This window comes from Eptatretus burgeri, chromosome 10 (genome assembly GCF_056783735.1).
Source record: "Eptatretus burgeri isolate ZD-2024b chromosome 10, Ebu_testis_v1, whole genome shotgun sequence".
In the NCBI taxonomy this organism is placed as follows: domain Eukaryota; kingdom Metazoa; phylum Chordata; class Myxini; order Myxiniformes; family Myxinidae; genus Eptatretus; species Eptatretus burgeri.
In genome coordinates, this window is record NC_140970.1 from 655788 (window position 1) to 670703 (window position 14916).

The following is a 14916-nucleotide window of genomic DNA, read 5'->3' on the forward strand; positions in this document are numbered from 1 at the left end:
TCCAATTCGTGGCGAGATTTTAATCCTGGTATATAATTTAGAGGGGTTCAAACATCCCACTTCTGACACCAATGTGACGTCCACGGGACTTGAACAGTCCCGCCAACGTGGAATGAGCCGAAACGATGGAGGCGATTTATTTTTATATAACCCAAAGACGGCGGTTTTAATCGCCCTACCGCAAACGGGACGAGGAAGGTGGCACGAGTCACTTTTCACTGAGTTGATGATGTTTATTCTTTTTACGATTGACCAGAAATAACAAGACTCGGCAAGAAGAGGGATCCGGGGCGATTCGACGGGATGGTGTGGGATCGGGCGTGGGGAAAAACACAGACAATTCCAATGAATATACAGTTCTCAATCCCTCTAAGGCGCCAAGCAGACACACACACACACACACACACACACACACACACACACACACACACACACACACACACACACACACACACACACACACACACACACAAAACGTAGCTATCTCTGGTGGTCAGGCTGGATCGTGGTGTGGACGCAACTGTCCCTGGATCAGCGCCAGACGAGCCGGCCTTGCTCTCGCCAGGGGGGGGGGGGGCAGGAGAAACCGCAGTGCTGTCGACCTCCTGGTCCTGGCCCAAGTTCGCCCACAGCCGCCAGGGAACCAGCTCCCGCGCCAAGCCGCGAGCAGGAGAGGGAGGCAGGTCCACCCGCCGCCCGACCCCGTATTCCGAGTCAGCAGAACCCTAGAGCCAACCAAAGCGAGGCACGAGGCTCGGCAAGGCTCCCAGGCACGATCAAGAGCACGATCAAGAGCACCGTCGACTCAGCAAAGCAACCAGGACGCTCTCTGCCGCCACAGGTTCCACACCAAAAAAAAACACGAGCGTTCTGGTTGTAATCTTCTTCTTCTTCCTTTTCGACCCCGAACAGAACCTTTTTATCCTTCTGCCCTCGTCACCTCCAATCGAGCCGTTTATTGGCCCACTGCCGTCGCCTTCTGCCAATCGTGATCACGGGGCGGAGCCATCCGCTGTACTGTCCTGTGATGTCACGGCCAGTCTTCAGAGAATACCAAAAGGGGTTTACGCAGACACACTTACCCTATCCCGTGTCCCTATCTAATTACGTGACATTTATCATTTCCCCCTTGAAGAAATGAACATTTACTAGACAACTTATCACCACTGAATTACTACTTATTACATCGAGATCCTGGTAAACTCGAACAGCATGGCATACCTATTTAAACATCCTAATTAACCTTTGAATGCATACCCCCCCCCCCCTCAAACGTAACAATATGCTCAGTGTGAATGTAACCTGCAGAACATGCGCTGAATGGTTTTGTTAAAGAACTTCAGGAGCATGGAAAAAAGTATCTTCTTTATCTCACCGCAAACAGGCACTTTGGAATTGGTCATCATCATGACCACTTACAAAGCTTTTGTCCGCAGCCTGATGGAGTACTGCTCTCCCCTCTGGGCTGGTGCTCCTGCCTCCCTCCTTTATCGGCTTCACGCTGGAGAAACCAAGGCATTTTGGATCATTGGCATCTCCCGCAATGAGGCTAAGTCTTTGGGCCTCTCACTCAATCACCGCAGGTTGGTCGGTGGTCTTTCTGTCTTCTACCGTCTCCTCTCTAGCCTCGCCCCCCCCCCCCACGCTCTCTCTGCGATTTGTCCCCAACACATTTCCGCAGGGTGCTCAAGGTCCGCCAACAACCCCCTTCTGGTAAAACTACCAAAATCACGAATCACTGCTCACCTTCACTCTTTCATTCCTCTTTTTTCCCGCCTTTGGAATAAACTCCCTCATTCTATTCATTCCCATTCTTCCCTCCAGGCCTTCAAAACAGCTGTTCACCACCACCTCTTATCATCCCCCCATCCAAATCCTCGATCTTTTCTATCCCCGATAATCCACCCAAGCCCACTTCCTTCAAATTCCCTGCTTTCCTTCTTGAAAGTCCTTGTAATGTCCATCTTCTATTCCCCATGTACCCTGTCCCATCCCTCTCCCTTCCACAGATCTCCTAATGTCTCTGTTCCCCACTGTTTTGTCCTTCCCACTCCCTCCCCTCTTGTCTCATGCCCCCGTTGATGTGTGTTGTGTGTTAGCTCTCATACGAGCCTTGACAAGGTTTAAAAAAAAGAAAGAAAAAAGTCTCCGTCTCAGATTCCTGGTCAGAGTCCAAGTCTCACATCCATAGAGCAAGACTGGAAGCACTAAGGATCTGAAGACTCGGACTTTCGTCCTCCCACACAGGTACCAGCAGCGCCACACCCCATGATCCAGTGAATCCATGACTCCCCAAACCCGACCCAGACATCGATTGACCTCTGACTCACAGCCAGCAGAGCCATGAATATCACTGCCAAGGTAAGTGAATCTCTCCACGACCTCAACATCCTCACCACAAACAGGCACAGCCAGGACAGCAGCATCGAAAATGTCATTGAAAGCCTGGATCTTAGTTTTGACCCAGGAAACCCATAATCCCAGCGGCTCCGACTCCTCATTCAGCACCTCGAGGGCCCCCAAAAGATATTTAAAGTCTCCACATATATGACTGCATCATCTGCGAAATCGAGGTCAGAGATCTCGACATTCCCAAATGATGCATCGCAGCTTCTGACATCCTCACCAGAATCCAGTCTGTGCAAGTGCTGAAAAGTGTGGGGGCCAGTACACACCCTGACGAACTCCAGTAACAACTGGAGATAAGTCAGAGATGGTACCACCACACTTCACAGCACTCTCAGTACCAGAGTAGAGTTCAGACATCAGATCGATCAATTTTGGTGGCACCCCACGAAGACCAAGAATCCTCCAGAGGACATCCCGATTCACTGAATCAAACGCTTTACAGAGATCAACATAGGCTGCAAGCAGCCTCTGCAGAAACTCTCGTCTGCGTTCGGTGAGGACACGAAGTGCAAGGATACGGTCAATCGTTGACCTCTTTGGTGTAAAGCCTGACTGCTCTGGACGCTGGTGCTCAAGCAGATGGTGTCGAACCCTATCAAGAATTATCCGAGCAAAGACCTTGCCCGGCACTGAGAGCAGCGTCACCCCTCGGTAGTTGTTGCAGTCTTGGCGATCACCCTTCCCTTTCCAGAGAAGAACAACAAGGCCCCTCTTCCAATCAGTTGGGATGATGCCTGTGTTCCAGACAGAGCACAAAACTACATGCTACGACACGAGTGCAGCATTTCCACCAGCCTTGAGGAGTTCAGCATGAATGCCACAGATCCCTGGAGCTTTACCCCATTTCAACCGGTTCACCACAGCCCCTGTTTCCACAAATGAAGGTGGACCACCGTCGATTGGAGGGTCAGCAACAGGGATTGTAACACCCCTGACGTCTAACTCGACAGCTGGTGGATAAGCCTGGTACAACCGCTCAAAGTAACCGGCCCAGCGGGCCTTCACTTCAGACTCCTCTGTCAAGAGCCTACCACTCTCTGCTCGAACTACAGTGCTCCGAGGGATGGGCTTGGATGAACGTAATGCGCGAATTCCCCTGTAAGCAGGACGAGAATCACTTGACCACAGGTGATGCTCTACCCCCTCACAGATTCCTCGCACATAGGCCTCCTTGTCCACCCTTAGCACGCGTAGAGTTCTACGCCTCAGTTCCCTGGACAGCTCAGCTCTGCCATTCAGCCTGGCCCTGCGACTCTGGTCAATGGTATCCAGTGTCTCTTGAGAGACAAAATTCTTCCTTGCCCGAGGGTGAGTTCCAACATTTCCACCGGCAACATCAAGGACGGTGGTCTTGAAGGCGCTCCACAACTCTTCCGGACCCCCCAAAGCACACAGACACCCCAAATGTCCACTCAGCCTGTTCGCAAACTCCTCAGCGACCCTCTCATCCTTGAGCTTGCCAACATCCAGCCTAGGCTGGGATGGTACCATTCTCCTGGATTTAAGGTGCAACTTAAGAGTTGCTTCAACAAGCCAGTGGTCAGTATTGAGGAACTGAGCACTCCGGTAGACCCTCCAGTTCTGGATCATCTTCCAGCGACCGTCAACGAGGACATGGTCAATCTCCTTTGCCGCACCGCCAGCGTTGGAATACCAAGTCCAGCGATGAGCTGCTGGGTGCTGAACCATGAACCAGCCACCCTTTGTCCATGACTTCTTGCAAAGTCAAGGAACTTAGTGCTATTCAGGTTCACAGTTACAGACCCATGGGGACCAACACACGTCTCATAGCCATCCCTATCAGTTCCAGTCGATGCATTGAAATCCCCCAAGACTAGAAGTGTATCTCACCTGGGGCACTGATCAACCACAGACTCTAGCGTAGCATAGAATGCATCCTTTGGAGTGAGATCACTCGCCTCAGTCGGAGCATATACAGAGACCAGGGAAATGACACTCAAGGAGTGACGAATCCTTAGTCTCCTAATATGCTCGTTGACCTGTGTTACCTCAATTATCATTGGAGGCAGCTTATTGGACACAGCTACAGCATCTCCTTGGGCATGGTAACCATCAGAGCGATGAGACCAATAGTAGGTGTAACCACCCACCATTATCTCGCTGCAATCCGGTCTCCGAACCTCAGAGAGTGCTGCAATACCGATGTCCAAATGCTTGAGCTCAGATGATAACAGAGACAGGTGATCATCCTCTCTTAGGGATAGGACATTCCAGGCACAAACCCGAAGGGACCTCCTCAGGTTAATCCAAGGAGACCACCAACTGGTGGACGACACCTCAGCACCACTCTGACACACTCTCCTGCAATCTGACCCGGGAATGTTACCCCGTGGTTTCCTTCCTATCATCAAAGTTTGGAGGTCCTGAAGGCTTTGCCCCAATCCCACCATCCGGTGAGCTACCCTGCGAAGGGAAGCTGCACAGGAGGTACTCCCACGGAGCGGGTTTTCAGATTTTTTTTTTTATGCTTCTCGAATGATTTGCAGAATGAAGGGTTTTACGGTGGCCGGAGTGCAAATCCTGCCACCAACCTCCTAATAAAAAGTAACCCAACTGCAGGAGGATGTTCGCAGACACAGTTGGGCACTAGATATGGATGACCGTTGGCTCACAATGAGCTCCTCCGCCGTTTGACAGGTTTTGTTTTTAATCCTGCCGGGTGTCCATATCCAAACACCCTCCTCACCAGAAAAGCTGGTGGGGGAGACGGTTTAGTCGACGATAACCCGACCATGAATCAGGTTAGTACAGGTTTACACGATACCTGCAGTAAGTCACAGATCTAATCTGGCCTGACCTGACAATTCGAATATATACAGTGCATTGTAAAAGTCTTCAACCACCTTGAAAATGAAGATTTTTATTGTCACATTGGCAAATTTTGAGAAATTAAACGTATTATAATTATCGTGTTTTATTAAAGAAAGAAAAAAAATAATTGTATTATAAATTAGAATGCATGAAACTTCAACATTTGTTGTAACCACCTTTATCATGCAAAAGAGCAGATATCGTTTTTGGAATGATATCCTGCAATTTCTGGAGAAGTTCCATTTTGATGTTTGTTGTTCCATTCATTCTGCAAATGTTTCACATACTTCATCTTTAGATTTTATTTGTTTTTCATTTTTCTTCCTGTCCAAATAATTCCAGACAGCTTCTGTTATGTTAAGGTCAGGCCTTTGAGGGGGGACCATTTTTTCCCACTGATTACCATCCCATCCCTGATTATCTTTGGCATATTTCAATAACCTTTACACAGAAAGGAAGGTTTGCTGCCATTACACAGAAAGAGTTTTTTGACACCAACTCACCCATCCATCCAATGGGACTCTCTGCAGAGCGTTGGTGCTGCCTAAGCAGTCTCCTTGGCTATAGGGCACAATCCTGGACGGGTCATCACACCGACACACTATACCAGCATGCTGGCACTCATTTTGCCAACCTCAGAAGGATGACAGGCAGAGTCAACCCCACCTGGTATTAATTCAACAGCCAAGCAGGATTTGAACTCAGGGCCCTTGGTTCCCAAGCCCAACACTAGCTATTAAACCAACACCAGGCATACTCACCTCTGGAGACCACTTTTGGTAAGAGACCTGCTGAGAGTAGATGAGGCCACTTGATCCCCTGATATGATTGATTTCTCATAGATCCAACATCAATATAGCGGGTTGGACATTGTTACAATGTTACTGAGAAGCAGATGAACAACAACAGGGGAGGTTTAATTCCTCTGGTGGTGGGAAAAACTAGCACAACGAGAGGGTTCATCGAACACTTTACCCTGTACAGTCTCGAGAAAAAGTTGGCTGGCAAGATGGCCTCGGGGTATGCACACTCGCCTCTAAGCTGCGTAGCCTGGTTTTGCATCCCGAACCAACTATAAACTGTCAACCCGGTGTTTCACAGGCAGGATGATTCATCAACGTGTGTGATTCATCAAACGCGAGTTGGTGGACGTTAAAGGTGCCATAGTTTCCTCCTCGAAGAGAACCTTGACTCTGCCAAATTCCAGAATTCCTTCCCAAACCTTTGTCGAATGTCTGGCCTGGCCAGCCAGTTATGACAGATTTTAGCAAAGCTTCCCCTGGCCAACCCCACAAGAAAGTGGACATAATTTTGGCCATTAAAGAAGAAGAGGTCTTGTGGAATAAGGAAATTGGAAGGGTTCCCTCGAGGGTCCCTAGGATCCTAGGCTCCCAAGCCCACCACCCTAACCATGAAGCCAACCGCCCATGCCCACCACCCTAACCATTAAGCCAACCTCCCAAGCCCACAACCCTAACCATTAAGCCAACCTCCCAAGCCCACCACCCTAACCATTAAGCCAACCTCCCATGCCCACCACCCTAACCATTAAGCCAACCTCCCATGCCCACCACCCTAACCATTAAGCCAACCTCCCAAGCCCACCACCCTAACCTTTAAGCCAACCTCCCAAGCCCACCACCCTAACTATTAAGCCAACCTCCCAAGCCCACCACCCTAACCATTAAGCCAACCTCCCATGCCCACCACCCTAACCATTAAGCCAACCTCCCATGCCCACCACCCTAACCCTTAAGCCAACCTCCCAAGCCCACCACCCTAACCTTTAAGCCAACCTCCCAAGCCCACCACCCTAACTATTAAGCCAACCTCCCAAGCCCACCACCCTAACCTTTAAGCCAACCTCCCGAGCCCACCACCCTAACCATTAAGCCAACCTCCCAAGCCCACCACTGTAACTATTAAGCCAACATCCCAAGCCCATCACCTTAACCATGAAGCCAAAGGCATAACTTTTGATGCTATGCTGAGGCGTTGCATCACTGGGAGCCAATATGTTGTTTGAATATCGATGGTCCTTCCCTGGTGGAGTGCCATAAAATTTGATTGCTCAAGATGGTGTTCAAGTTTGCCAACTTCAGAGCCAAAGTCCTGCTAAACTGAATGTTTTTGGAAGTGCCAACAAGCCAATTCGTGTTCGACAGTGTTCAACGTATGTAACTAAATTGAAATGGAGTAGTTCCTCTATCATACCCTGACAGCCTGAACCAATTGCTTGACCCCGTTTTGCACCATACGCGTGGGGTAACAATATAATTGAAGTCTCAAGTTCAAAAGTAACAACTTCATGTTCGGCCTCAATAAATTTATTTTCTTAATTTCTTTTTATTATTTTTCTTTTCTAAACAAAATGTACTCCAACGTTAACGATATTACATACGTGGAAATCTAAAAGGGCAGGATCGATTAATTTAAATTTTCCTTCATGTTGAAAGCCAATCTAATGAGGACCAAGGTTCCGGGAGCCATTATCGCATACCGGGGCGTTCAAAAGTTATTGGAACATGGGTATTCGTTGGCACCTGAGAGCTCAGAATAAACTTGCTTGTATGCTTGCTTTCCACGGAGAGTCCCACAATTGAGAAGTAGTTCTGACCAACGGTCGCTCGCCAAAACTCGACATGGTAGTTTGAGAAACTGCGAAGAGATTGCCATTGTTGAACCGCATTGTCTTGCAGGGATAATCTGGTGTGATCAAGTCAGAAATGTTAGCAGGGGACAATTTAGGTTTCACTTTGAAAGTTATCTGCGAAATTTTAAAATCGATACATGTTGGCCTACGTAGAACAAGTACCTTGAGAATTGGAGTGATGTGATCCAATTTCCGACATTTAACAACAAGCATGACCGCCATAATCTAAGCAAGTTACAAAGGCTTGAGGGTAGAAGCAGAAACATCTGCTGGCAGTGAGTTGCAGTCATCTTCGTGTGACATTATGAGAGCATGAATCGTGGTTTCATTTGTCCTCTGATATAAGCACGAGTAGATTTGGACAATACCGTGAAAATGGAAGAAAGTAAATTCGCAGATTTTAGAAACCTGAGGAGTATAGGAAAGTTCTGGGTCCATAATGACACCTGGAAGCACGGGGTGGTCAGTCCATAGGCCCAGGAGGGCAGGTACAGGACTGCAATATTCTTCGTTCCTCATATTTCACTCTCAAAGTCCAACAAACAACAACCCAGCGTCAGACGAGCACCCTCTCTGGTTTCTTTATTATCCTACCCTCGGGGTCTAGCTGGATGAAGGTTACAGTCAAGACGAACAGGTCAAGTGGCCAATCGTGCTGCATCATGCACGCACTGGTAGACACTCACTTCCATCGTAGGCATGCTGGCCAATGAAGAAGGTCAGAGCCCCCACCTTTACACACATTTGGTCTGAGTCAGGTTAAAAGTGTCGGGAAACCTGCAGGTAACCGAAAACTGCAGTACTTGGTGTTTATCACCGTGTGTGGGGGGAAAGCTGAGGAGCCAATCATATGCCACCAGATAGCTGCCTTGTCACAGAGGCTCAGTGATGCCGCCTTGACACTTTTAACCTGGTCTTGACCTGACCCTGTATAAGACGAGGGGAAACACAGGGTGGGACACCCTTATTCTGGATACAACCTAAATTGGACATCACCGTCCCCTCAGAGATGGAACGATGGGACGACTTTGCATGACATTGACCTGAATACAGGAAATAAAGCTACATCCTTATCCTGAATATAAATGGTGCTAAAGCTTTAATTATAATTCTGACCTCCCCCCGAATCCCTCCCAACCCCCAATCCCTCACCCCTACCCCCATGAACGAAAGAATAATATATCATTTGTGACCTTCAAGATGCAGTCTCTATGCGATTTAACCCTCCTCAATGGAGGGCTCCAAATGACAGCAAGTACTCCAATCACACAAAAAGGTGGAAAAGAGTTAAAATATGATCAACTCAATCATGTTATGAATCGTTATTCTGCTTCTCTGGTTTACAGTTAATTAACTGTATATTAACTGCAGTATTTAATTATAATACAATGATTGTTTGGTGAACAACAGAAAATCTGCAGGAGAAAACATGTTTAACAAAGTGTTTGCTTTTTACCCACAACCAAATGGAACACATATATATATATATATATATATATATATATATATATATATATATATATATATATATATATATATATATATATATATATATATATATATATATATATATATATATATATATATATATATATATGATCATTAACAAAACCTTAAGGCATATTTCTACCTTGAACAGGTTGTTTGGAACACCAAGTATAACCTGGACAGAAGGGGAAAAAACAAAATCCCAGTCGATGAATGTGATGCTGAAGGTTACAGTCAAGATGAACAGGAAGCAGCTGAAGGAGACCAGCAAGACTTCATCACTTTTCTTCAGGCAAGACCTGATAGTCCACTCATGCTAACACTGAATATCAAAATGAAAGTTTTGGGTTGGATGTAGAACGTCTGATACCATTGTCACCTTGAAGGGGGCCAAGCTATTTTTAGGGCTTGAAAGCTATTGGCTTGTCATACAATTCTGGAGATCATTTTTAAAATTGAAATACTCAGTGGTGTAAAGTTTGTAGTTTGATTAACCTTCGGATGACCATTGAGATACAAAGTGTTGAGGTTTAAATGTGATTTGGGATATGTCTGCCCTCCATTGGCCGACCGAAGGTTAATAGATACAAGGTGTTCCACAAAGACCCGGACAACTTTGGTTGTTAATATATTTAGAACCACAAAACAGACGATACCCTTTCGCTTATTTTTCTTCGCGGAGGACACAGCGACCTCAACGATTTACATGAACATGTTGGAAGGATTCACACTCCCACAGATTGAACACCTGCAACCCGGTATCATTTTTCAACAGGACGGCGCTCTCCCTCATTGGGCCTTAGTCGTTCATGCTGTCCTGGATGAAAAATTTCCAGGTCGCTGGATTGGCCGAGACGGACCAACCGCCTGGACCCCACGATCACCAGACATAACCCCCCTTGATTTTTATTTATTTGGGGGTTTGTAAAATATGTTGTCCACAACACCAAGGTGGCGAACCTGCAGGATCTTCGTTCTCGGATCACAGCTGCATGCGCACTGGTGGACGCAAACATGCTGAGCCAAACATGGCAAGAACACCATGATGTCCTTCACGTGACAAAGGAAGCTCACATTGAAGTCTATTGATGGTTTGTACAAAACCTCATGAGTTTCTGCATCATATAAACCAAAGGGTGTCATTGTATCACTTGTGGTTCTAAACATATTAACAACCAAAGTTGTCCAGGTCTTTTTTGGAACAGCCCGTACATTTGTAAGTTTGCTCGTTATATGCAGACAGGAAGGAAGCGATCCAGGGGCATCAAATGAAACGTTAATCAAAAATGTAGTTGGTCCGTTTGCATTGTAGATAGATCTTGACTATACAGTAAGGGTCCATCTACATCTGTACATGTACATGAAAAAGTGGAATTTTGTCTCCTGCCCACATGTGGCCTGCACCTGGTAATTCCCCTTCTCCCAGGATCATTTACCTTTTCTCTCTTTCTCTTCTCAGATTGCCCCTACCTTTCCCTTTTCTTTCATATCATCCCCTTTGCTCAATTTTCTCAATTTGTGTTTTTCCCTCATTTCAGGTTGACAAATGATGGTGGGAATTATAGAAATGTAGGAAGTTCTGAATTTTTTTTTCACAAATGAAGCTCATAGACCATTGTCTGCACTCCAGGACAATATTATGCATAATAAGCAAAGAATCCAAAACACACACACACACACAGACACTATAAGGATGTCAATTTAATTGTTGTACCCAGCATGTTTTGACTTTTTCTTGCCACAGCGTCTACTGACCCTTGACCCCATCGAGAGAATAGCACCATCGCCTGCTCTTTACCACCCGTTCATTTCCCTTGCATCATTGCGCACACACCATGCCAACACACATTACCATGCTCGAGCTGAAGATGCGATGGAAGAAGTTTGTACTGGTACAGGAGCAGAGCTGGTTCAAAGGAAGGTGGAGGCTTCCGTGTCACAGGCTCATCGGGACAGAACAAGAGGAAACATTAAAAAGCCTCAAGCCTCAGGTCAAGCTTCACAGTTTGAATGTCATCAAATGACCCAGTACAATGCAAATGTTGTGGATCGCTCAAACTGTGAGTTCACAGGAGTTTCAGGTCAACGGAGTCAGTTCTGTACCAGAGGAAACCACACCTTGCAGACCCCCTCTGATATGATGGCTGAAGTGAGGAGTGCACCCTGGGATAAAACGCAAAGACACCGCAAACTTTCACCCAAGCACTACCATGTGAGGATGAAAAATGCTTTCTCTCCAACTCATCTTCCTCACCATTGCACTTTCTCATAAATCGCATAATTTTATCACCAAAGATGGTTTTAAAACGCCATTTGTTGAAGTTTGTATGAAACGATTTTCTCAACATAATGTGGCCTTTACCCCTCCAGCTCTTGAGCAAAATTATATTTTTCACAAAACAAATGTAAAACAATTTCATCAATTTCATGTCGTTTTGTATTATTACCTCCGCTACCGAAGGTGAACGAGGTTATGTTTTCACCCCTTTCTGTCTGTTTGTATGTCTGTTTGTTTTACAGGATATCTCAAAAAGTTGTGACGGATTCGGACGAAACTTGGTGGACAGGTTGAGTGTGTCACAAGGACGAAACGATTCGATTCGATTTCGATGAAGATCTGAGTCCGGATCTGGATACGATAATTATTTAAATTTTAAAGTGATTCTTTACCTTTGAGAGATAGGGCCAAAAACGATATGGTACTGGATAGCATGATATTTCAAACATGTATTGGGCCTGATATGTTCTCATGGATCTGACATTGCATGTCGGAGGTATGTGCTCTACTGAGTGCCATTCCAGTTTTGAATGCATTTCATGGCTGCGGGTAGCATCATTGCCATGAATGCGGCTGTGCCACTGATGCAGTCAGTGCTCACTGTAGCTTAAAGTAGGAATTAGTAATTTGTGAAGGGTGCCACTGATAACTCACATACTCTTCGTGAAAGACACCGTGGGATCTTGACCGTCCATTAACTAATGCTTGCGGATGGGATGTCAAGTTTAACGTTTGTCCGAGGGTCGGCGTACATATTGATGCATCGCCCTTCCTGCAAAACACCAGGATGAGAGTTTATAGCTCCGTGGAGATTCGAGACCAAATGTGGTGAAAAATGTCCAAAAGAAATGTTTTATTGTTTTTTTTTTAGAAGAAGACAACGACAAAAGTTATGCCAATAAGCATTTTGGCAAATGTTTGTTTTGAAAGTTTATTAATCACAACAATCTGTTTTTTGCCAAAGGGCTCTTTACTCAAGAATCCAATTTATTGATAAGTCCTCCCTGCCAGAATAGCTCCAACTACTCTATATATTTGGTAAAATCAACTGGGACAGTGTTTATAGCTATAATGTTACCATACTGTGCATCAAACATTTTCTGGCAAGGGTCGTACATATGAGGATGCCCACAATAAAACACATATTTATTAATTAACAATACACATTGGATAAATAACCAAACTATTAACACTATTCTTTTTGGCACTGAAATATGAAAAACAATTTAGCCATAAACTGCTAAGTATAAAATTATTTTGTAACATGTCATTGTAAAAGTTATGCATGTATTTCATCCCACAAGGTATATTGCATGGTAGAATGCAACCAACATATGAAGAGCATATTCAGTTCAGTTTTTCATTTTCTACTATTTAAAGAATCAAACACAAAATACAAGAAACATACGGAACGTCAGATGAGAACAATGGAGGAACTTGAATAAAAGCATGATTTGTAAAATTTCAGGTGCATATTAAAATGGATTGCGATTAAAAATATGAAGAGAAAGAAATTAAGTGATATTGTGAAATAAGATACCTATAATAATAATAATAATAATAATAATAATAATAATAATGAGATGGACATATTGAAGCTAAACAGAGGAGTGTAAATGGGGAATGGGGGTGTAAGAGGAGGAATCAGCTACTATGCATTACTTTGCATTACCATCGCAATATTATTTGTTACCGAAGGTGGGCAGAGGTTTTGCTTGTCTGTTCGTCTGTTTGTTTGTCTGTGAACAAACAAATTTGGTGGACATGTTGGGTGTGTGCAAAGGACGAATTGATTCGATTTGGGTGAAGATTCGAATCTGGATCCGGATATGAGAATTTTTAAAGTGATTCTTCATCATTGAGAGATAGGGCCAAAAAGGATATATAGCACGATATCTGAAAAAGTTGTTGACGAGGTATGACAAAACTAAGTGGATGAGTTGATTTGGTGACAAGAACAAGCCGATTCAGGTCAGGTCCGGATTTTTGGTTCATTTTGGTTCAGGTCCGGATCCATATCCGACCTAACAGTGGGATACAAAACGTAAATAAACTCAGCCTGACACTCTTCCGAGTGTCATTTGAGTTACTCTTTCATTTCCAGTGATTACTTCATCGATTTGTTATATACTTCTCTGATAGTAAGCTTTTGAGATTGTGTTTAAAGCTCGTAGCACCAATAATTTGCCTAAAGCTCACTTTAAGCAAATTCCATAACTTTGGTCTTGTATAAACAATGGTTTTGCTTGCAAAGGAAATTCCTGCTTGTTGTAAATGGTACATATCAGCTTGTCTTTTTGGGTAATTATGAATGACTAGTTTTAGCAAAAACGTGAGCATGTAATTGGAAGCTTTGCAGTGCCAGGACTATCTTACAAGTAAACAGCCAGGTGAGAACTTTTCATGGATATTTAATGAATCTAATTTCTTTATGAATTCCCCTTTATTATTGTTGTTCTTTTCCAGGACTCAAAATCTTCATGAATTGAATGGACTCTTCTCAAGACATTTCCAACATTGTGAGGATTCCCCAAAGCCTCCAAAAATTGACAGAGCTTGTCTGTGGACACTATGCAGCAGTCTATGGCATTTTGGTCACTTTTGCAGAAAATAGCGACAACATAAATGAGTTGTCTAAATGAACTCGAACTTCATCGAAATGAACTCGCCTTGAATGATTCTCTTGTTTTTACTTCCGCTGGTCACGTTCCTCTTTCTTGCATTATCCATCCGTGTTAACTTTTCCTTTAAACATCTCTGGTGCATCTCTCGCATACCACACAGTGATTCATTCACACCAGGCTTTTTTCTTTATTAGCATGCTAGGCCTCGACTTCTTCAGATGTCTCAACTCCTGCTTTCCATCCCAAGACTCATTTTCTGTGCACGACTCATATTGCCTCATCTTCACGGTCCTTGTTGCCTCAGCCTCAAAAATTTCACATCACTCAATATCTATCATTTATTTGGAGATGCATGAAATAAAATGTCAACAAATTACTCCTGATGTTTTGTTTAAAAATTCTTTTTTTAATCATGTGAGAAAATTAATGGGAATTGCAATCATAGTTAGGGCACAGAGATTATACTTCCCAAGACTCACCAAAAATATAGATGAAAAAAAAAACATTCAGGGAGTTCACGGAATCAGGGGGTTCAAAAGATCCCACTCCTGACACCAAATGTTATAGGTCAGGGTTCGAGTATGAATGAGGTCCATGGGGGTAGTAGCTGGACCCACCGCTTGCCCTCAATC

At 44.7% G+C, this 14916-nt stretch overlaps 1 protein-coding gene across 3 annotated transcripts in view; it reads left to right on the top strand.

Moving 5' to 3' along the window:
- The window catches only part of HIPK4 (homeodomain interacting protein kinase 4), a 42347-nt gene extending 27687 nt beyond the window's left edge, over positions 1-14660 (top strand). For all 3 annotated transcript variants that reach the window (XM_085896786.1, XM_085896788.1, XM_085896787.1), the window contains 3 exons: positions 9534-9674; positions 11127-11594; positions 14127-14660. In XM_085896786.1, the coding sequence (XP_085752912.1) occupies positions 9534-9674; positions 11127-11594; positions 14127-14144 (627 nt within the window). In that variant the 3' untranslated portion in view covers positions 14145-14660. The remainder of the gene's footprint in view (positions 1-9533; positions 9675-11126; positions 11595-14126) is intronic.
- Positions 14661-14916: the final 256 nt, after the last annotated feature.